This window comes from Stegodyphus dumicola, chromosome X2 (genome assembly GCF_044657685.1).
Source record: "Stegodyphus dumicola isolate Sdum_Otavi_A_Nest chromosome X2, ASM4465768v1".
Classification (NCBI taxonomy): domain Eukaryota; kingdom Metazoa; phylum Arthropoda; class Arachnida; order Araneae; family Eresidae; genus Stegodyphus; species Stegodyphus dumicola.
Genome location: NC_140781.1, coordinates 82,450,765 through 82,473,025, shown reverse-complemented (window position 1 = coordinate 82,473,025; position 22,261 = coordinate 82,450,765). Strand labels below are relative to the sequence as shown.

Sequence of the window (22,261 nt, the reverse complement as noted above, 5' to 3'; positions counted from 1 at the left end):
TGAAGCTATTGATTTCACTATCTATGCCACTCGTTGTTCTCAGGCCGCTAATTTTTTATGGAGTGGTGTAAGGAAAATTCCAGAACAGATCCCAGTCGGTGATTTTTTTTACCAGAGAATCTTTCTGCTTCGTGATACATGGTTGAGCAATTATTGGTACACGGTCGGATGAAAGGTCTACGGCTATTAGAATGTTGATGGTATTTAAAAAAAAATACAGGACGTCAAGTCTACGACTAACGATATATGGGCTGTAAAGTTGTTGTGTCCGGTACGTGAAAATGTATATGATCATTTAGAATGAAGTTGTGAATTCTGTTCGCGTTTTGGCAGCCCTAATCCATATCTTTTCCATTAAAATCTCCGCCGACGTAAGTGGGGTACTGGTGGCAGAATAGTTTGCTCAGAAAGGCGTCGGATTATAAATTCCACAAAAGATAATCTTTCCATACTTTGGAAGATACACATAATTTTTCACTATTTCATACATTTTCATATTATCCGTATTGAATGAGCTCGGATTTAAAGAACGTTTGATGTATATGACAATTCCTCCTCCAAGATGTCTTAGTCTATCACACCTGTACGTGCAGTAATTTCCCAGACGTAAGTTGTGCTGCAGCGTTGTATGGGTTTCAGTGATGCTTGCGACCTGAGTATAAAATTATGGCACTCCGCTAAATTTGCATACAGGTTACATGCATTTCATAGCATGACCGTGCATGGTGAAAATGTTATGTGGGGCGTGCTATTCATGATGTTGGTTTTGGTTGGTTCAAAACGGCAGCACCAGTAGTGAATTAATACTGAATTATCGCATGAAGCGCGATTTTACCAGATCTGTTGAAGTACTGCCGGTAATAGGGTCGTGGCTTTAGTCCTTTCTTAACGATTCAAAACAGTTTCAGGTTCCGCTGTTAGCCGCAATTATCGTGCTCGTTGGCACGACTTGTTCCGGCTGTCCTGTAGTTGTATCCATAACGGGCCTAGAAGTAAAGTGATACATAAGCTTGGTCCACGAAGACATAATAGCAAATTCAACCCTCCACCTTTATATACGGATTGTAAAGAGTGCTGTAGTCGCTCTTGATGTGCGCATACGCTGAAATCGTAATCATTTGCGCATTCCATTGCGGTATACACATGATGTAAGTTTCATGCTGTTTGGAAGCTTCTTTCATATTGCTCCATTTTGGATGGCCAATAATTTATAACTGTCATAATTTTAGCGTTTTCCTAAACTGCAACACTCGACTCGTCCAGAATTTACAGTTCTTGCATTTTTAAATAAGAATGGGGATGAGTTATGATTCTGAGAAGGAAGCTTTTCTTCATTTAGCCCTATTCATAATCGTGGTGCTTGCGATCGTCATTGAACTGAAAATTCTTTATAAATTCTGGCGAAATTTGCAACAGTTTCTCAGATGGGTGTAAGTTTTGTTATTACATACTGCTCAAATATTTTAATAGCTATATTCTATAAAAGACAACATGTTTTCAGACGTATATACCGTGCATTTGTTTGTTACTTTACTGTGCCAATTCTTTGAATAATAAAAATGTTAAGCAATAAGATATAGCGGTAAAAAAAAATAACTTCTACTAACTTGATTCCAAACACATAATTAACTAATTCATAGTTTAGTTATTTTGTTAAATCCTGACTACAGCTTTTTGAGACTCCCATACTGAATCATAGGACTTGGAAATTGAGCATCCCGTTTTTTTTCATTACAAATCGTATACGAGTAAATGTACATTTTCTCCAAAAGAAAGGAGTTTATCATTTAACATATTTTAGTTTATCATTTAGCGCTTGCTTTAAAAAATGAAACGAAACTAATGGATTTCATAAAAAAGACTAACAGCAATAAACATTTCGCATTTGAATTAAGCTAACTACCTGAAGTAGTTTTCCCCTTTTAATTAATGTAACAATTACATTAATTAATATTTTGCGTAATTCTGAAACAGACTTGCTGTATACAATAAAAGTAGACTTTGAGTTCCATCACTTTAAAAGCAAGGGTCAGGCAGCTTCATTAAATTTCAAATAATCAAAAGAAATCAGATTACTGTAATATTGTAGACCTTTTATCTATAAGCTACAGTTTACTGAATTATTTAACTTCCTAGCTAAATAATCCAGAATTTTTTTTTTATCAGGATCCTTAAAGTAGGATAATTTTAGTAAGATTTAAAACAGGATTTTGCATTAAACTGCTTCTTTTTTGATAATTTTTAATAATTTTGAACATTTCATATCCAGAGTAAATTAAAGAAACATACACTCCTAAATACAAACTGTTGTTCATTATATGATTTTTGACAGCAGTTTGAAAAAGTAGAATTAATAGCTTAAGAATGAAAAACAGAAAAAAACTATCTTACTCAATATTAACCTTGGACCATCAGCTGCAGCCTAAAAATGACTACTTAATTATACTTAAATGACTGTATTAATAGCTGAAAACAAATTATCTTAAACAAGCTTTTCAGCCAATGTTTAGTTTGCATTAAATGGTTTCTTTCTTAGCAAAATCAAAATTCATTTTTTATTCAAATTTTGCTTAGTGCCAAACAGCATAAAATGCAAAAATTTCTTAAAACTATTTGGGAAACTGATTTGCCATTAAATATCATAGAAATGTATCTAATATTCTAAAATGGTGACAAAAACACAATCTTGTGATTGAGAATGCAGTTTTTAATGCCCCTTTACCATACTTTCATTCTAGAATCATAATGTCTGGTTTCTGTTTAATTTCTGCAATTTCCCCCTTTTTTGTTCCTTCCCATTCCCTTAAATTATATACAGATTTATTTGAGCTTAAATATACTTCCAATGCAAATTTTTAAATATACTTTTAGAAGGAATACAGTTATCACCCATATCTCAGAGCCATGTGATGAATCTATCTATTTTACATGTCTACTTTGCACTTCATTCAACAATATATTGAACTAAATTCTAAACTTTTGCAAAAGTTGTATCTTACGTAAAATATCCTAAAGAATACATTGCACAAATTTATTAGGCTTACTATTTCAAATAATTTCGGTTTGTAAAAACTTAATAATTAAAATCAAATACTAATAAATGCAAAGAACTTAAAGGGCAACTTTCCAAACGGCACAAATATTAGATGCTATAAAGAGGTTCCTCTACATTTATTGCCTTTCTCTATACAATATTTTACCCATTCATTCTATTAACTGAATTATTATTTTATGGTCATGATATGAAAACATAGCTTAAAATATTACACAAAACAGTAACAGAAGCAACAACTGAGTAATGTTTCATGAAGGAATCTAAAAGATGCCCCCACTTAAAGTGTAAGTTATATTAATAATTATTTAATGAATAAACTATGAGGGTAAGTTGAAAAATAAGTTTCCCCTGTTGACTGTGGTCAGAGTTGTGTATGAAAGTCAAAAAATAGAATGAGACATTAAAGATATGACATACCTTTATTTTTCCACATAGGTACCAAGTACATTGAGACATTTGTCATATCGCTTGATAAGCTTCAAAAAGCCCTCCAGGAAAAAATCAGGTCTTTGCATATGGAAGAAGCGTTGAACGGCTTGTTTTCAGTATTGCTTCCAAAGCGCCTTCCCCCGAGATTTTTCTTCAAAGCCGGAAACAGATGGAAGTCGCTTGGTGCAAGATCAGGACTGTATGGCGGATGGTGTAGGCACTCCGAACCAAGAGTTGCAATATGGTTTTGCGTTGCCGTCGCCGAATTTGGTCTGGCATTGTCATCACACAGCAGAACGCCAGATGTGAGAAAGCCAGGCCTCTTTTTCCGAATCACCTCTTTCAATTTCGACAGGGTGTCACAGTAGCGAGTAGCATTGATGGTTCCAACCTCCAAAAAGTCCAGCAACAAAACTCCTTGGGCGTCCCAGAAAACTGTGAGGAGCACTTTACCTGCAGAGGGAGTTGTCTTGAACTTCTTTCGGACAGGTGATGACGGATGTTTCCCCTCCATAGATGCAGCCTTCGATTCTGGCGTGAAATGGTGGACCCACGTTTCATCCCCTGTCACAATCCGAAACAGAAAGTCATTACCATCTTCATGGTAACGCACAAGATGTTCCAGGCTGACCCCCATGCGTTGTTCCTTGTGTGTCGAGGTCAATTGTCGGGGCACCCATCGTGCTGACACTTTTCTGTATCGAAGAATGTCATGAATGACGTTTTGAGCTCGCTCATGTGAGATTCCAAGTTCTTCCGCTACTTCATCGATGGTGATACGCCGGTTCGTTCTAATCATGTCATCCACCTTCCTGAAATTTTGCATCTGTAGTGGCAGTGCGCGTCTGTCCAGCTCTCGGTATGTCCTCCACTTGCTGACGTCCATCACTGAATGTGCGATACCATTTCCACACCATTTGCTTCGACATCACACCTGGCCCATAGACATAGACACGAGGCGGTTATGAATTTCTGTTCCTGATACTCCATGTGCCCATTCAAGGCGGATAACCGCTCTCACTTCCTCCTTTGACCACGAATTCAAAACGCACCTTCTCTCCATACCTACTGGGGCTCAAATGAGAGGCTGGTCTCCGCTTTGCGCAGGCACTGCAACAGCGCCATCTGCTTGATTTGCAGCGACCTCTACCCAATGGTGTATCGGTGACTTGCGCATTTTCCTGCTGTGTCGCCTTTCGCCCATAGCCGTTCAACGCTTCTTCCATATGCAAAGCGTGAATTTTTCTTGGAGGACTTTTTGAAGTTTATCAAGCGATATGATGTCTCAACATACTCGTACGAGAATAATAAAATAAAGGTATGTCATATCTTTAATGTCTCATTCTATTTTTTGACTTTTATACACAACTCTGACCACAGTCGACAGGGGAAACTTATTTTTCAACTCGTAGATATTTTATAATTTTCAGGTATACTTCAAAGTTATTACGTGAAGTCCTTACACTGCCTTTTTCCCCCACAAATGTTGGTTAGAAATATGTCCTCCCAAATGCAAAACTGTTTGGAATGATGCAAATATTTATGCTAAGGCATTTTTTGATTCTGCACTGTATGGTGTTGCTATTTGTCAAAATAAATGTAGATTACATTTTATAGGCCCCTATCTTGTTTTCAGTTGGAAACAAAATGCATCTAGTTAATGTTCTTATGTGTTCTTTGCATGCAGTTTTTATTTACATTTATAAATGTAGGACATGTATATTCATAAATGGAAAAAAGACAACTTTGCATAGGACTGACTGCATTCAGTCTGCTGGTACACACACATACACATATCAGCTCACAGCTGATATATGTGTATACATATCAGTTTACAGCTACGCATTTTTTCATATTTATGAAGTTTTATACATTGTTTACAAATCTTTTTTAACAAAATATAATGAAACGAGAAGTGAAAAGTTTATATTGCGGAACATATCAGCAGTTAGTGAACCTGATTAATGAAATATGGTTTTCAATAACATTTCCCATTGACAGTGAAGATGAAAATGGGGGACAGTTGAAATATTTATGACAATGGCAACAAATTCACAAAAGCAAGTGGTGATACAGTGGCTTCTGAAGTGAATGCTGTTATCCAAACAGGGTCTTCAAGTGAAACTGACAACGCTGAACAATCAGAAATTGCAGGCAGAATGTCAAGTACCCAAATCGCATATGAAATTGCTGTTGGAGATGTTCCAGAACCAGTTGTAGAAAATAAGGCATAAAAAAAGTAAGATGAGATGTACATTAGAAGAAGTAGAAGATAAAGTCTGCAGACCTTTATTTTGAGAGGGGGGCAACGGTCTACTTGAGGAAAAACTGTGCATGAAACTGATTTATTAACCAATTTTCTTGTTTGTAGGCCTACTGTGCAAGTAGTAGCAGTGAATGGTGAGTTGTCACTGAATGCATGCAGTTGCAAATTAGCAATCTCTACATATAATAAAAGGAATAGTCTGTGTGTGTGTGTGCGTTTCTTTTGTTCGTGCTATGCATAAGCTAATAGACCCAGGGCTATAAAATTTGGCACATAGATTAAGGTGACCAGACGTCCCGCTTCAATCCCGATTTTTAACAATTTGTCGCGTGGCGTTTAAAGAAGTCCCGATTTCGGGAAGCACGACAAAATATATTCTTATGGCTATATATGCAGTGGGCTCATTGAAAAAGAATCTTCAAAAATTTGGCTAGAGTTTGTACGCTATCAAGTAGCTTTTTTTCAAAATGCTATAAAACTTATTGCAGGTGACAAAGTTTCGTTAATCGAAGTAGCAAATAAATTTAATAATTTAAAATTTCGATGTCAAGAGCAGTTAGAAAATAATTTTCCTCCGTTAACTTTCTGTACAGATAGAACAAGGTGCAATAAATTGCGCAGATATCATGAATCACATTAAAATGTTCTATAGTAACTGCATAGATTATTTAGAAGAGTGGACGGTACATTACAATGACACTAAGCATTTATTTTCATTGGGTTACATTAAAACAAGAACTTAATTGGAATGATGTGCAAAAACCATTCGATCATATTGCTCAAAATTTCCCATATAGCAATATTTCCGAAAATGATATTTTTAATGAGGTACCATTATTAAAAAAATATATTGATAAGGAAAAAGTTAAATCTTGGGCATCAGCAAAAATCACACTAGAGAATAAATAAATGGTTAGAAATATTTCATCATTTTGAAACAAAACCATGTTCCCTACAATAATGCACTAAAAATTGTGGAATACGCTTTGTCCTTACCAGGAACTAATGCTGTGACTGAAGGTGTTTTTTTCTACAGTAAATAAAGTACGGACATCAGAAAAATCACAATTAAGTGTTGACACTTTAAAAAGCCATTTTATACCTGAAATGTAATTCAACAAACTCTTGTGAAAAGCTTCATGACCTTTTAAACAACAACAGCAGTTTAATAAAAAAAAAAAAAAATTCACTCAAATGAGAAGTATGCCAAATAATAGAATAATACTATACATAATTTTTTAAAGTATAATATTTGTAAATTGTACTTATGTTGAAATTTAAAAAAAAATATATTGCAATACTATTTTTGCATTTATGAAAATTTTACTTGCTCCATATAGACCAAATTTTTGATCAAGAACCACACTCCTTCTGGTCAATGGTGTCCCGCTTTACCAATGTTAAAATTTGGTCACCTTAACACAGGTGCATCTAGACAAGAGCCAGTACATCTCGAAATGATTTTTATCAAAATTCGAATAAGTTTTTTCTATTTTATGTTTCTTGAGGAAAGAAATCGCATCAGACATAATGGGCATACCAGCAACAATGGAACGCAGCCATTGTTGCTGATATCTCACTGTTGCCACTCAGAAAAATGAGGGAGAAAATTAGAGTTCGAAGATTTTTTAATTAATATCTCTAATATTTTTTTTTTTTTTTTTAAGTGGACGTTGACCTTTTCCAGGACCCACAAAAGAATTGTAAAAGCTTGGTGATGATAGCTACAGTAGTGACCGAGTTATTAGCGAACAAGCACACAGACTTTCTCACTATGCTTTGTATACTGGACTGCTGTTTTCTCTTGAAAATATGAGATAAAATATTATTAATTACACTTTCCTTTTCAGAATTTTTTATTTTTATTTTTATTTATTTATTTATTTATTTATTTTGTGTGTGTGTGTTTTTTATGCTATTTATTGCTTATTTCACTGTTTTTAAGATACTGAAAAGTTATGCATGATTTTTTTTACATTATTTGAATTCGTACGATTTTGTAATGCGAAGTTGGTTAATTAATATTTGTATTAAGGGATATTGCTTATTTCATTGTTATATATATATATATATATATATAGTAAAAAGAAAACTCTTAATGCTTTCGCTTAAAAGTTGCTATGATACTGTGGTTCCAGTGAAAATTTTTTAAACATAAGTTAAAATAAAGTGCAATGAAAAGTGTAAATACAAAATAAATGAAATTAATCACTAGAATACTGATAATTAAAAAGCATATTTAAAACTCAAATGAAATTAGAAGTAATGTGTTGATTAAAGTTAAGACAAGCTTTAAACATTTGAATAAAAATACAATTGTGATATAAGACAGAAGCAAAAAAGCTGTAAATGTTTAGTTTGTTCTCCTTTCTTTAATAATATATATATATATTCATTGAATTTTTTTTTTTTTTTTTTTTTTTATAAAGTTGTTCTGCAGAGTAAAACTGCAGTTTTTAAATTTAATGTTTAGTGTTTCCTTTAAGCATTTTTCTGGTACATTTAAAAGCCAGATAAAGGCTGGCCACATAGCGGGTAGTAAGCAATAAATAACTTAATAACACAAGAAATATATATCTGCTAATGATCACCCCTGTTTCTGACAAGTCTTTATATACTACATCTTTTTAGTGCTAAAATATTCATTCATTCGTGGTTTATTTTATTGATTTATTTATAAAATATATGAAAACTTAATAACACAAGAAATATATATCTGTTAATGATCACTCCTGTTTCTGACAAGTCTTTATATACTAATACATCTTTTTAGTGCTAAAATATAAATTCATTCATTCGTATTTTATTGATTTCTTTATAAAATATATGAAATTATATTTAGTCTGCACTCATTCTTAAAAATGCAAAACCTTTGCCTCCCATATGTCAGAAGTTAACCAGACTATCCAATTTCATATTTGAGGATTTTCGTACACTTTTCGGCAGGGGGAAAAAAAAATTTAATCACTAAATTTTCAGAGGTACATTAAAACATTAGGATAATTTGAGGTTGATATTTTTTCTTCATTTAATACTATTCAGTGTAATTCATTGACTTATTTATCATTGTGTCTTACTCAAATGTCATTCATACTGATATATTAAAGTATAAAACTATTTACTTAATAGTGTTACATTAGAAATGCCAAAAGGGTTTTTACATCAGTAATTAAAAAGCTTTCAAATAATACAACATATGTTAGTAATATTCAACAAATATTCTCTATTTGTATAAAGCAAATTTAAATTTGAAACTGTGAAAATTTAATATACTTATAAATAAAAATACTAATAAAAGTTAAATTAAAACTTACTATTTACTTGCATTTTTAGTATTATTTTTTGTATTTTTATATATTGTATTTAGTTTATTTTGGTTTACATGTACAATTCGTGTCAGGGAAGTTACCAATAGGCAAGGTATTCTAAATTACTTTGGCTTTCTAATCTTAATTACATTAGCAATTTTTATTTTAATAATTTTGATTCCTGTCAATTTACCTACTAAATTTCTCGAAATTCTTTAATAGTTAAAATTTCTTTTTTTCTTTTTTTAAGCAATTCACTACGTTTGGTTTTACTTTTGGTTTTAAATATTACTATAACCATGCCTATATGGGATGATGAAACACAAATTGAATAATTGAAGAGTTAGGTTTGGAGGCAAATTCTCCTTGAAAGGATCTGTCTCCTGCTGCTCAACAATTATTCACTTTATGCAGATTAATCTAGTTGTAATTAATAATTAGTCTTAAAAATTCTTAAACATTTTTAGGATTAATTTTTTGGATTTATTTAAATAATTTTTTCATAGTTTTAGATACTTGTACTTAATTTACATATGCTCTCTCAATTTGAATGACATTGCAAATTAATTCACGGCAATAATTAACCTTTTATTAGTACATTAATTTTCATAATTTTAAATTTAAATTAAAATTTGCTTTGTACAAACAGATAATATTTGTCTGTAGAATTATGACTGTAATTTTTGCTATTGCGTAATAAGCAAACTAATTTTTGCTTCAAGCAGGACCCAGTTAAACAACAATCCCAATGTTCTGCCCCTGGTCCACTGGGGTTAACTTTACATACATGTAATGCAAAGTAAGAAGAAACTAAAAATGCTCATGTAATGAATTCCCTTATCCAATGCAAGTGGATCAAAGGGCCAGTTTGTTCAGGCATAAAGTATTTCAATAATAGAAATAAATAAAAAATAATTAGATGCAAGTTTAATGGAAATTCCAGTTGCGTAAATTGTGAACGAAAAGCCAAAACTACATATCAGTGAATCAAAATAAACCACAAATTCCTTGCAATAGAATTTCAAAAGCTTACCAGATGTTCTGAAAGTTAATAAAAGCATCTAGTGGAAAAATTAGACATTTAAGTGACACTTCGGGAAATGTTCTAACATGATAAAGAAAGCAACGAAAAATGAAACTCTGCATATGCCTCATTTGGGGACCATACACCAAATATGACCATGTTACCTTATGAAACCTTCATTGCCCGCTGATACTTTTTGGTGATGTCATCTGGCTTCATTAACAGCAAACAAATTTGCATTCATTGTCATACTTATTTTATTTAATCCTATCAACATACCTGAACTCAAAGAGCAACATTAACATTTTAAATTTGCATGAAAAAATAATCAAAAGTATGACCTCTTATGAAGGAAAGAATTATGTTGGACTAAAAATTTTGATTTGGTCAAATTTCAAGGTTTTCATAGATCAAAATTTTTATAAAAATGAAATTGTTTAAATCGTGATTCGTTAGCAGCAGAACTGTAGCAAAACCAGAGAGGATTACATATATATATACAGTACAAAGTACGAAATCCAGACCTCAAAACCACCACCACCGTTTTTGTTGTAGGCTTTACGCATGCGCATTTCATTCCCCCCTCTGTGCATAATAAAACTTCTGGAGAGTCCTGATTCTTAATTTTACTTTGACACTAAATAAAATACCTTGTCATTGAAGAAATCATTTTAGCAAAAATTTGTATGATCAGTAATTTGGCTCTGCTGCTGCGCATCTGCTTGGCACACATCTCAAACCGAAACATTCCACATAGATACATCATTGATCTGACACCAACCTGGCAAATCATTATTTATTATACTTTTGTTTCATCATTGTATATTTATTTATCAACACCTGACAACTTGAGTAATGACTCAAGTAGTGATGCCTAAATTTTTTTTATGTTAGTAATTGAATAATAAAGGAGTATGGTAACCTTTTATGTTGACATTACGCTTGGCGATGATGACAGATTTAAGTTAAACGTGCTAAAAAATGTTGACGAGGAAAAATTTAACAAAAATTTCTTTCCATATGCTAAAAATAAGATTTTGTTGGTGATACTCATAGACCCAAAAATTACATTTAGGGCTATTTGAATTACAAATAACTGATTTGTTATTCATATAAACCCAGAACCAGTGCCAGGGCTCATATGGCCGCACGGGGTTGTGAATTAAGGACCCACAGAGACTGCATCAGGCTGTAAGATATCTACCCTCAATAAGGTTTAAGTATATGTAGGAATTTATTTATTCAGAACTCTGATAAGCCTTAAGCATGCGCAAGAAATAGACATAAGTATAATAAATAACTAATACAATCTGGGCTTAATTGTCTCAATGCACGATAGAAGCAAGATAAAATTTAACTGAACAACTTGCTATTAGTCGCCAAGCTCATGATGCATAGCCAAATGCGTATAGTTAAGGATAGCTAAATTTGATGATGATAGCCACTAACTTTAAAGGTCTTTGTATATCACAAAACAAAGGTGAAATTTTCCAATTAATGAGCAGACTAGTATAAACATAAAGTCTGTGGCAGCCCGCAGGATATTTTGGAATTTCAAAAGGGCTAGCTGGGATTACTTCAGGCTGCTTACTGAAAGAGCACTTGGTATGGGGACATTCACCGATGATTTGGAGCAGGACTGGCATACTCTCAAACAAGCAACTATCCATGCTTTCCATCATTCCATTCCTAGAAGTAACTTCAGACACCTGAAATCTTTCTTTCAACATAAGGGTCCTGAGTTAAATGCCTTCATCCTAAAGAGAAATGAATTACACAGGGCATTCTCCAGGTCAGGTGACACTGAGACAAAGTTGAACTCAACAGACTTAATACTGCTATTAAACAGCTATATATTAATCGTAAGAGGAAAGCATTCATGTAGCAACATTCAAGACAGAGCTCCTAACACAGAATTATGGCATCTTGCTGATTCCCTCGGCCGTATTCAGTCTAAATCTGTAGCCTGTAACATTGTCCTTACTTCAGATGGCAAAATCTCACATCATGACAAAACTGCTGCAAACTTGGGAGATTTTTCTAACAACAAAGAAATCAGCAAACTGACCTTCAATCAAAACAATACTGTCATCAAAAATAATTTAAAAAAAAATATTCACAATTGGTGCACTTCCAGTACTGGTAACCCTATTTTCATGGATGAAATTTCCTTGAATGAACATAATACTGCTTTTAAAAGCTATGGATCTTGGCAAATTACCTGGTACTGACGGCATTCATGGCACTATTAGCAGTCATCTTGGACCTCTACGTAGGCAGAGACTACTTGATTTCTTTAACCTCTCTTGGAGACTTGGTCGACTCTCTCATAAATTGAAAAGAGCATTTATTGTCCCTATTTAAAAATCAGGTAAGTATGCCAGCTTCCCTGGGAGCTTTAGGCCTATTGTGCTGACTTCTTTTGTTTGTAAACTAATGGAAAGACTTATTCTTGCCAGGTTGAAACTCCATCTGAATTCTGAAGATTTGCTGCCAAAAAAGCAATATGGTCACACAGGGGACTATAGAACAGATTCTGTTTTTCTGCCAGAGTGTCAGGGAGCCCAGAATATGAATCCAAATAACCACACTGCTGCAGCCCTTTCAGACATGTCTAGGGCCTTTGATACTTTTTGGTGGCAGTTGTTGATTATCAAACTTCATGATGTATTTAGTATCAGGGGAAGAGCCCTGCCCTGGATTTCAGACTTTCTTTACAACAGATCCAATAGAGTAAAATACAGTAATGCCATGTCTGGTCTATTTGGTTTGATAGAAGGCATTCAGTAGGGTTCAGTTTTAAGCCCCATCCTATTTTCTCTACACATTGGCTGGTACTGAAAGAGTGATTTCTAGCAGTTGTAAAGTGGGAATCTTTGCTGATGACATTATCATTTGGCACTCTGGATCAGACAATGGTACAATTGAGCAAAACCTAAATTGTGCTCTTGAGTAAGCTCATTATTTTGGAGTGCATCATAAGTTGACTTTTAATACTTCAAAGTCCTTGACAACGTTATTGACAACTGATAGACACCTCTACAATTATCAGCCCAAGATCTTCCTGAATGGAACACAATTATGTTAAAAAAGGTAAATATCTGGGTTACACTTTAAGATCAGGAAATTACAAGCAATAAACATACTAATGTCCATGTGGTCAAGGGGAGAAATAGACTAAATATTCTGAAGTGAACTAAATATTCGTCGTGACTGGGGAGTAGACGGTTAGCATTCTTTAAACTACCTACATTTCTCTTGTTAGGCCAATACCGGAGTATGGTTTTTCCATCTATGCTTGCGCTGCCAGTTCCAACCTAAATAAACTTGAAAAGGTGCAGTTGAGTGCTGCTACAGTTATTACTGGACTTTTTCACAGTTGTCCAAATGATACAGTGCTCTAAGAAAGTAACTTGCCTCCTTTTCATTGAGAAGTTATCTTCTCTAAAAATACTATAACAAGCTCTTCAGTTACAATGATCAACACAGAACCTCAGCCTATCTTCATACTTGGAAAGACAATTAACGCTTGAAGAAGCTCAGTTCCTTTCCGTTTGCTAAAACACTGGGGTTTCTCTTTACAAATGTGGAAACTCATTCTCTATATCATCTGGGAGTTGGCTTGACACTTGGTAGGATTCGTTTTCATGAGACCCTTTTGACTAGAGTGAAGAAAAATATTGAGAATCCGGCTCTCATCAAGCAATTAGCCCTGGAGACTATCAATGAAATCCCACAATCTTCTTTAAATATGTATACTGATGACAGTAGAGGAAATGAGGGAATTTCTGGTAGTGAAGTGGTTCTGTGAAATTTAAGACAAGAAATCCCGACTTATGCTTGGTTTTTAGATCACAGCTCATTGCTCTCAGGAGGGGCTTACAATATGCATACTAAATTGAGAAACAATTACATAGTGTCTAGACTATAATTGATAATCGTGCTTCAATTAAACACCAATCTAATTGGATAGCGATAGGAGACAATACAAGCCTGGATATCTTTGATCTTCTTATCCGGCTTTCTTTTGGACACTCTATCCAATTTCAGTGGATCCCATCTCATTTTGAGATCGGCAGAAATGAAAGGGCCAACTACCTGGCCAACTAAATATTAATAAACGAGTTTAAAATTTTAAAATGAATGTTTTCTGTTCTCACTAACCACGTGTTTTTATTTATTTATTTTTAGTTCAATGCAAACTGAGATTGCTACCAGAAAAATATTACGATGTGAAAACTTCTGAGCAATTGGCAATGATACAGAATGGAGAGTTAATTATGGTGTTGGAGTATTTAATTATGGCAAAGCACACTAGGGCTATCTGCCTACGGGGAGGACTTTCTAAGGGAAACTGGCTCGTATACACGTTACACATGGGGAAAACCACAAAAACGCCCATGCAGCCAGCCCGTTTGTGGGATTCGAACCTCGGACCGAACCACCGGTGTTCAGCGACTTTACCGCTTGGCCGCTGGTGGGCCGTGAGTAAATTATGTGATTAGGGGCAAAACAATATATATTAGCCAGAATTAGGTAAATGATTAAGGCAAAAAGTACATGGAGTCTAATCTGCCTAAGGCCAGGCATGCATTTGTGGAAATATTTTTACAGAAAACTGTCTCGTACTTATGTTACTCAAGGGAGAAATTTAACAAAACTCCCCCAACCTTACCATTTAGCCTCTAGCAGGAACGCATTAACAATGACTAAAAAAAAAAACTTTAATTTTAAAAATCTGCCAAAAATAAATAAACAAAATAAAAGTAATGGGTATGTCTTTGTCTTATTTAATATTTATATATTATAACTGTACGTGAATAATTGCTTATAAAGTATGGTTGCAAAAAAAAAATACATTATAATGTTTATGAAATTTTATAATGAACTTTTATGCTTAAATATATCCTTTTTTTATATAAGTAGTATTTATTTATATAAATAGCCTTATATAAGTACTTTTTTATATAAGTAGTCTTATGATAAATAGTTTTTCCATTCTGGTATTTTCAAACAAATGTTTATCTAGTCTCGAATACACTCACGTTTGTGAAAATTGCAACACCATGAAGGACTTACGCGAGTGAGCTGAAATTTTCAGGAAATGCAAAGTAGCGCATGATATGCAAATGATTAGAATTGCAAATCCGTAGCGCATGCGTATGCTGAGCAGCGCCCTCTGAACGGCTGATGGATCCGAATAAATAGACGGCTGTAGCGAGGCGTGTATGGTTATCGGTGGTTATCTGCTAGTGGTAAACGTTAACTCAATCTGTACTTATGCCTCGTCGACGAAAGAGAGCGAGATTTGAACAACTTACAGAGTTTGAACGAGGGAGAATCATCGGCCTTCGTGAAGCTGGATTGTCGTATCGTGCAGTAGCCTCTCGTGTGCAGCGTAACAGCAGCACAGTGATGCGCGTTTGGAAGCAGTGGACGGACGAGTGTCGGATAACTCGGAAATCCGGGAGTGGACTCCGAAATGTGACGTCAGCTCGCGATGATAGACACCTGGTCCGCATGGCGCGGTACAGGTGTTTCATTGTGTGCTTTATCAATTCGTAGACGTCTGCTGAGTGTGGACTGCGCGCACGGCCTCCTTTATACAGGATCCCCCTAACGCACGACCATCGCCGCCTGCGGCTACAATGGGCCAATCAGCATAGAGACTGGCGTGCTGATTGGCAGCATGTCGTGTTTTCTGACGAATCCCGCTTTAATTTGTGGTACCATGATGGCCGCATTCGTGTCAGACGCTATGCCGGTGAATGCCACCTTCCGGAGTGCATTATCGAACGCCACAGTGGACGAACACCCGGAGTTATGGTCTGGGGCGCCATAGCATATCATAGACGATCTCAATTGCTACGAATTGTGGGCAATCTGAACAACAATCGGTATATCCGTGAAGTTCTACAGCCCGAAGCTGTTCCCTTCTTTCAAAGCTTGCCAGGCGCTGTATTTCAACAGGACAATGCCCGCCCTCATACTGCTCGGATTGTTAAATCCTTCTTTGCAGCGCAGCAGGTACAGCTTCTTCCTTGGCCTGCGTGTTCCCCGAATATGTCGCCAATTGAACATGTGTGGGATGTCATTGGTCGGCGTCTTGCTCGTGATCCTCGTCCTGTTGCGTCTGCAGACGAACTTTGGGTACGCGTACAAACGATATGGAATGCTCTTCCTCAGTCAGACATTCAAACTTTGTTTGACTCCATGCCACGTCGTGTAGCAGCACTTATTGCGGCGCATGGTGGCCACACAAAATACTGATTCTGATCTCTTGTTCTTGTTTGTTTGCTTTGAACATTTAATCATTTATTTGTACCACTACCACTCAACTGTGTATTAAATTGCATTCAATTATGACGATTCCTTCTTGGTGTTGCAATTTTCACAAACGTGAGTGTATTATCTTTTTCATAATGCATACGCTCATAGCATAAAACATAAATTGGAGAAGAAGGCAAGCTATTCAACACAATGTAAATATAATTGCTTGCTTCAGGCAACTTTCGAACCCAGGCCGTATACTGTGATGCCAGTGCACAGGGTGCAGGCAAAAATCCATTCATGAATAATCAAATTTATTTTAAATGCTAGTGAACTAAAATGCATTCTGTGCACTTTTATATAAATATTGGGTTGAAAGTATTTTCGGTTATTTTAGTGTGAAGTAAAACTCAAATTTTCCTATACAGAAAATTAACTTAATAATAAAATAAATTCTTCCATTCTATTCAGTGACTTTTTGCCATCTTTCTGGTAAATTTGCGAGTCTATGCTCATAAAACTTCTTGTCTTTATCAGCAAAAATACTTGACCTAGTGCAATTTGAGGCCATTGTTATTACTGAAAGTTTTACCATTTAAGAAGTTTAGTAGACTTTGAAATAATGATACTCTGATGGCACAAGGTTAGGGCAATATGGAGGATGTGACATTACTTCCCAGTCAAGCTCCAATAATTTCGAACATGCTGCTAAAGATGTGTGAGGCCTTGCATTGTCATGGTGGAACACAATTCCTTTGTGATTTGCTAATTATAGCCTTTTCTCTTTGATTGTTTCTTCCAATTTGACAAGTTGTTGGCAGTAAACATCTGTGTTGATCATTTGGTTGCTTGGAAGTAGCTTAACACTCCGTCGGGCACATATGATCTGCTAGGCACACCTTGAGCACTTTTGTTTGCCCTGGCTCCTTCAAACGTTGTCACTCCTTCCCCATCCAGTTAGCTTTCCCTCTTCTAGTGCCACTGGCAGTCTTAAGGTGAGTCAGTGAATATATTTCTTCATTTCCAGCTGACAAGTGAAATAATCTAACAGGCTCATTGCGCTCGATTACGTTGCTATTTGATAAGTAAGTTTTCTGAGATTTTTTAATATGGTATCACATTTTTGGGTTAGCAATTTTGTATAATAAAATATTTTATGATTATCTATACAAAAGTGAGTACATTTTGGGGCTCTGGCTTCTCAAGCACATTGCCCCTGATCATGTCATGAATTGTAAAATATCTTAATAATTAAAAATATTGCTTATAACAAAATTTGACAGACATTTTTATAACAACATTATATATATTTGTTTGATTCAGGCTTCGAAATGTTAAAAAAGAAAGGTGTAAAAGGTGGTCCATGGTAATTAACAGCTCTTAAAAAAAGGTTGTTCAAAAAATAACTGTCAAATGGACTTGTGCTTGGACAAATTGCTCAACGGCATCTGAAGTTTATTGGAATGCCTGCATACTTACAACAAAAATTAAAAAGATATTCTTCCAACCAAGAACATCTTCAAAAGTAGAATGAACCAGAGATACCTCCAAACAAATGCAAAAGTGAAATATGCTATTTGGAAACTCATAAGAGAAGATTAAGCCAACATGAGTGCAAAAAGTGTCACACGGCAACCTGCCTCTCATATGCTGTTTTTATTTGTCCTCCATGCTATAAGAGAGTAGAAGAACAGATATTTCCTAAATTAAATTTAAATCTATAATTAGTCTTGTACAACCAACATTATAAAAGTTATTTTATAAAATTTGTTTAATATAAATAGTTTCCTTTTAAGACTATAAAAATTGTTTTATTGTACCTTAAGTTTTATAACTTGTGGAAGTTCAATAATAATAAATAGCATTTGAATTTTATGTACAAAAAAGTTTAGTAAATCAAAAAGTACCTCTCAGGATCAATGTGCCCAAACTTGTTCCAAAACATATTGTGTCTGAAGGAGTGTTAAAATGCTCAACACCTTTGTAATCCCCTGAAATTGAAAACATAATCTTTTCTTGATGCAGTTTAGCTTTCAATATTCATTGGCACTAATTCATCATGCTTGGACCATGATCTTTTTTTATTAATGCTACTGTAGACGATCCATTTTTTATTGCCAGAGATAATTCATATAAAAAAGGATAGATTGCATTACGTTTGATATGCCTATTGCAAATATGGATTTGTCAAGTGAATTTCTTTTATAATTCATGCAGAAGTCAAATATCGAGCTTCTTAACTAGTTTAAGACATTTTATGCAATTTTCAATTGTTGTGCATCATACAATTAATCTTTTTGCAATCTCTCACACAATTAAATGACAATTTGATTCAACTATGGCTTTAATTTTGTCATCAACTTCAGAAGGTTTGCCAGAATGCTGCCACCTTCAAATGAAAAATCTCCAGAATGAAATTTTTTAAACCAATTCTAAGACAAGCTTTCTATTAAGAAATCAACACCATAAATTTGATATATCTCTTTGTGAGCCTCAATCACTTTCTTGCCTTTATGAAACTAAAAGCGTAAAATATGTCAAAAATGTTTATTTTGCACTCCTGTTAAAATTGACCATAAACTAACAGTTGTAAACAAAAATACACTGTATGTGTTACTATAGCCATCTAAAAGTGTCAGCTGCCACATCTCAAAAGTAAAAAAAAAAAAAAAAAAAAAAAGGAATTCAGATTGACAGAAGAATAACAAAATGAACATGAGACTATTGTGCAATTTATATCTATTTGTGCAAACCGAAATTACTTTCTTGCCAATCCAATACTTACTAGGAATGTTAAATAATTGCAAATTTGTTCCAGGAAATAGTAACAAATTATGAAATGCAGAAAAAAACAAATACAAATTATGAAAATCACCTATAGTCAAATGTTTTCCAGCTTGTCAAAAGACAATGTTTTACATCTCCAGTTTCATACATATTGTTATAATTTTAAGCATAGTTTTAGTACAATACTTACTTTAATAGCATTTATGTCTTATTTCAAGTCAACACCCATCAGTTTCTAATATTTTTGATGAGCTTCTAGATTACTTATTTCTTGAATTCACCTTGTTATGTATCTTATTTCCTTTTGGGATGACAAATACTTTACCTGCTGATAATCACTAAATTCTGTTAAATCTTTCATTATTAAATGCCCAAATGATTACACATGAAACCAAAAAATGTACATAAATTCAAACTAATAAAAATAACAGAACAAGCCTTGTTAATGTATTTAACTGCATTCTTAATAATACTCATGGCAAGATTTATCTTTTAAGAATTCAACCCAGTATTTGTTTAGCCTCACATCCATTCTTCCTTGTTCTTCCTTGTATTTGTCATGTAGCCAGACAAAAAAAAAAAAAAAAAAAAAAAAAAAAAAAAAAAAAAAAAAATCCTCCCTTTACACTTTGAAGGTTTATGCAAATTATGAATAAGATAAAATGGATTTGTCTGTTAAAACTTAACCAATTGAGATCTTGTGCCCACCTGCAGCTGAGCAGATAAGAACTACATTGTTTGTTCCACCTTGGCTCAAATACCAGAGAAGGGACTGCCTACATGGACATTTTACCGAGTTTCCTAATGTTTTCCTGTTTCTCTTAGAAAGTCCTACATGAAAGTATCCCTTCCCTTAAGCAGACAGATCAAGTGTGCTTTCCCACAATATAAGAAATTAAATCTGCCTTAGCTATAAATGTTGCTTTCATTCTTTTTTCAATGCTTACATACCGAAGAGGGAAATTTTCAAAGAGCTCTCTATCTCACGTCTTTTAATGTAAATATGCATTGGGTGTATATCTTCTACAGATTTTATAATGTTTTATACAATGCTAAACCAATCCTTCCATCTGTTTCTTAATGAAATTTTCACTACATTTCAGAAAATTAAACGTGACATTTTAAAATTTTTATACAGATAAAAATTATATTACATCTATTACTTTAAACTCTCAAATTTTTAAATGGTCTGAAACTATATAAAAAAGTTTTTAAATACTTAATTGCAGCTAAAATGAATAACATCAAGAAACATAAAGAAATATCATGCTATTATTTTGCCTCTTCTTATAACATTTCAAATTTCTGAATCTTCTGAAAAATTTAGACTTAATAGTTCATTAGACTCACACATTGTTATGCTTTTATAAATAAATCCATTTCTACTATTTCAAATCCTAAATAACATTTTTTCACAATGCAAACACATATAGTAAATTAATAAATACTGAGTAATCAAGTGTTATTTAAACTCTGAACCTTCTCTATATTTTTCATTAAAATTTATCATTGAGCTCTTTTTTTTTTTTTTTTTTTTTTTTTTTTTTTTTTTTCAGATTTCATGATGAAAATAATAATGTAGTGTTACCACAAGTAGACCATCCACGATTCTGGGTTATTGCTCGCCAACGTGGATTTGTGAACCTCAATCCAAGTGAAGAGAATGCTGAAGAGGAAAATAATTTGATGAATCAAGAATTTCCAAATGAAGAACAGAATCATCTACAGCAAGACGAATTTGACGATGAGGAGGACTTTCTGCTGTATGATGATGATGGTGATTCTGAAATGGAAGAAGATGACAGTGAGACCAAAGATAAGAAGTTAAGCTAAATAAATATTTTGCTCGACATAATATAATATTTCTTTCTTAAGTACTTTCATACTTATAAAGTGATTCCATGTTCTTAAAATCTTGCTTTGAAAATGCTCTCAAAAGACATCCAACTGTGTTTGATTTTCCTTGAATCTAATGACTACTTGACTTTTGGTGTTTCCGAATAATCTAAACTAGTGATTCTCAATCTGTTTTCCCCCATGCACCCCTTTCCCAAAATTAAAAAAATACATACATGCATTTTTAGATTCAGATTTTTTATAATGTGTTTTATAAATTTTACAACTAAAGGTGTAGAAAATATTGATAAATGCCAAAACATGAATAAAAGTAGTTTCCTATATTCATAAACTAAAACTGAATATTACTCAATAGCTACATTAAAGGCTTACCCCATCCCCACTGAAAGCATGAAATTTCCCCCAGGGGGAATTTATCCTGGTTGAGAACCCTCAATTTAAATAACATCTTTCAGAGAAATTAATAGCATCTGATCGTTTTGTAACCTACAAATTTATGTTTAACAGTGATATATGCATGATATATAACTTTCCTATTATGATTTGTTCATGTTTGACTTATTATCATATTGTGTGCACAAAAATTTGTTTTTGGTTCAGTAGAAAGTCTGTATATTACCTGTCTAAAAAACATAAAGATAATGTTAATATAATGAGAACAGTTTTTCTGATGTGATGAAGCTTGACAACCAGTAAGAGTGACCTCTAATGCACATGTATAAATGAGCAAAAATTTAGTGGTCACATTAGCTAGAGGATAAGATGCTGGTAAGTGAGCGCATAACATTTGCAATGACTTAAGAAGCAGTGTAAGATGTAGGGGAGAGACCCAGCACATCTACCAAATCCTAAACATTATATATGGCAATGTCCACTACTTTCAGTTACTACAGCGAAGCATTTACCAGGATTTGCATCAAAAATTCCACTGAAAGATTTATTCTACAATACAAACTGCATGTCTGCACTTCAACAAATTATGAAATGTGTTATTGGAAATGAAGGCACATTGATTATAAATAATTAATCTGATTACATGAGTGAAATAGCAAGTATTTAAGAGCAAGTAAAAACTATAACATGTCCTGTCTACTTTTGTAAAGAAAAAGAGAATAATATATCTTCTTTCCATCTGTATATGTTTTCCTTCCTTACTCTATTATTTTATTACTTCATATGTTTAACAAATGATCAGTGGGTCTCATTGACAAGGTTAATGAACGTTTATGCTCTCAGTTTTATGGTTGCATATGCTGAGTGGATGC

General features: G+C 33.8%; 2 protein-coding genes across 17 annotated transcripts in view; one reads left to right on the top strand and one right to left on the bottom strand.

Moving 5' to 3' along the window:
* LOC146992788 (uncharacterized) overlaps positions 1–22,261 on the bottom strand; it is a 218,762-nt gene that overhangs the window by 161,287 nt on the left and 35,214 nt on the right. For 14 of the 16 annotated variants that reach the window (XR_015039010.1, XR_015039012.1, XR_015039018.1 and 11 more), the window contains exon 2: positions 20,728–20,922. The gene's annotated coding sequence lies outside the window, so the exon portion shown is untranslated. Of the gene's footprint in view, positions 1–20,727; positions 20,923–22,261 lie in introns of those variants that run through there. The other 2 variants (XM_085809287.1, XM_085809288.1) reach the window with 2 other exon arrangements.
* LOC146992789 (uncharacterized) lies at positions 1,149–22,117 on the top strand. The gene is made up of 2 exons (XM_085809290.1): positions 1,149–1,430; positions 20,696–22,117. The coding sequence occupies exons 1-2, from the start codon at positions 1,294–1,296 to the stop codon at positions 20,970–20,972; spliced, it is 414 nt and encodes a 137-aa protein (XP_085665416.1). The 5' UTR covers positions 1,149–1,293; the 3' UTR covers positions 20,973–22,117.

What these genes read in the sequence shown, in the direction of transcription:
- LOC146992789 (XM_085809290.1), top strand. Translation starts at nt 1,294, where the DNA reads ATGGGGATGAGTTATGATTCTGAGAAGGAAGCTTTTCTTCATTTAGCC. An exon ending in CAACAGTTTCTCAGATGGGT is followed by an intron (nt 1,431 to 20,695) that starts GTAAGTTTTGTT and finishes TTTTTTTTTCAG; the next exon opens with ATTTCATGATGAAAATAATA.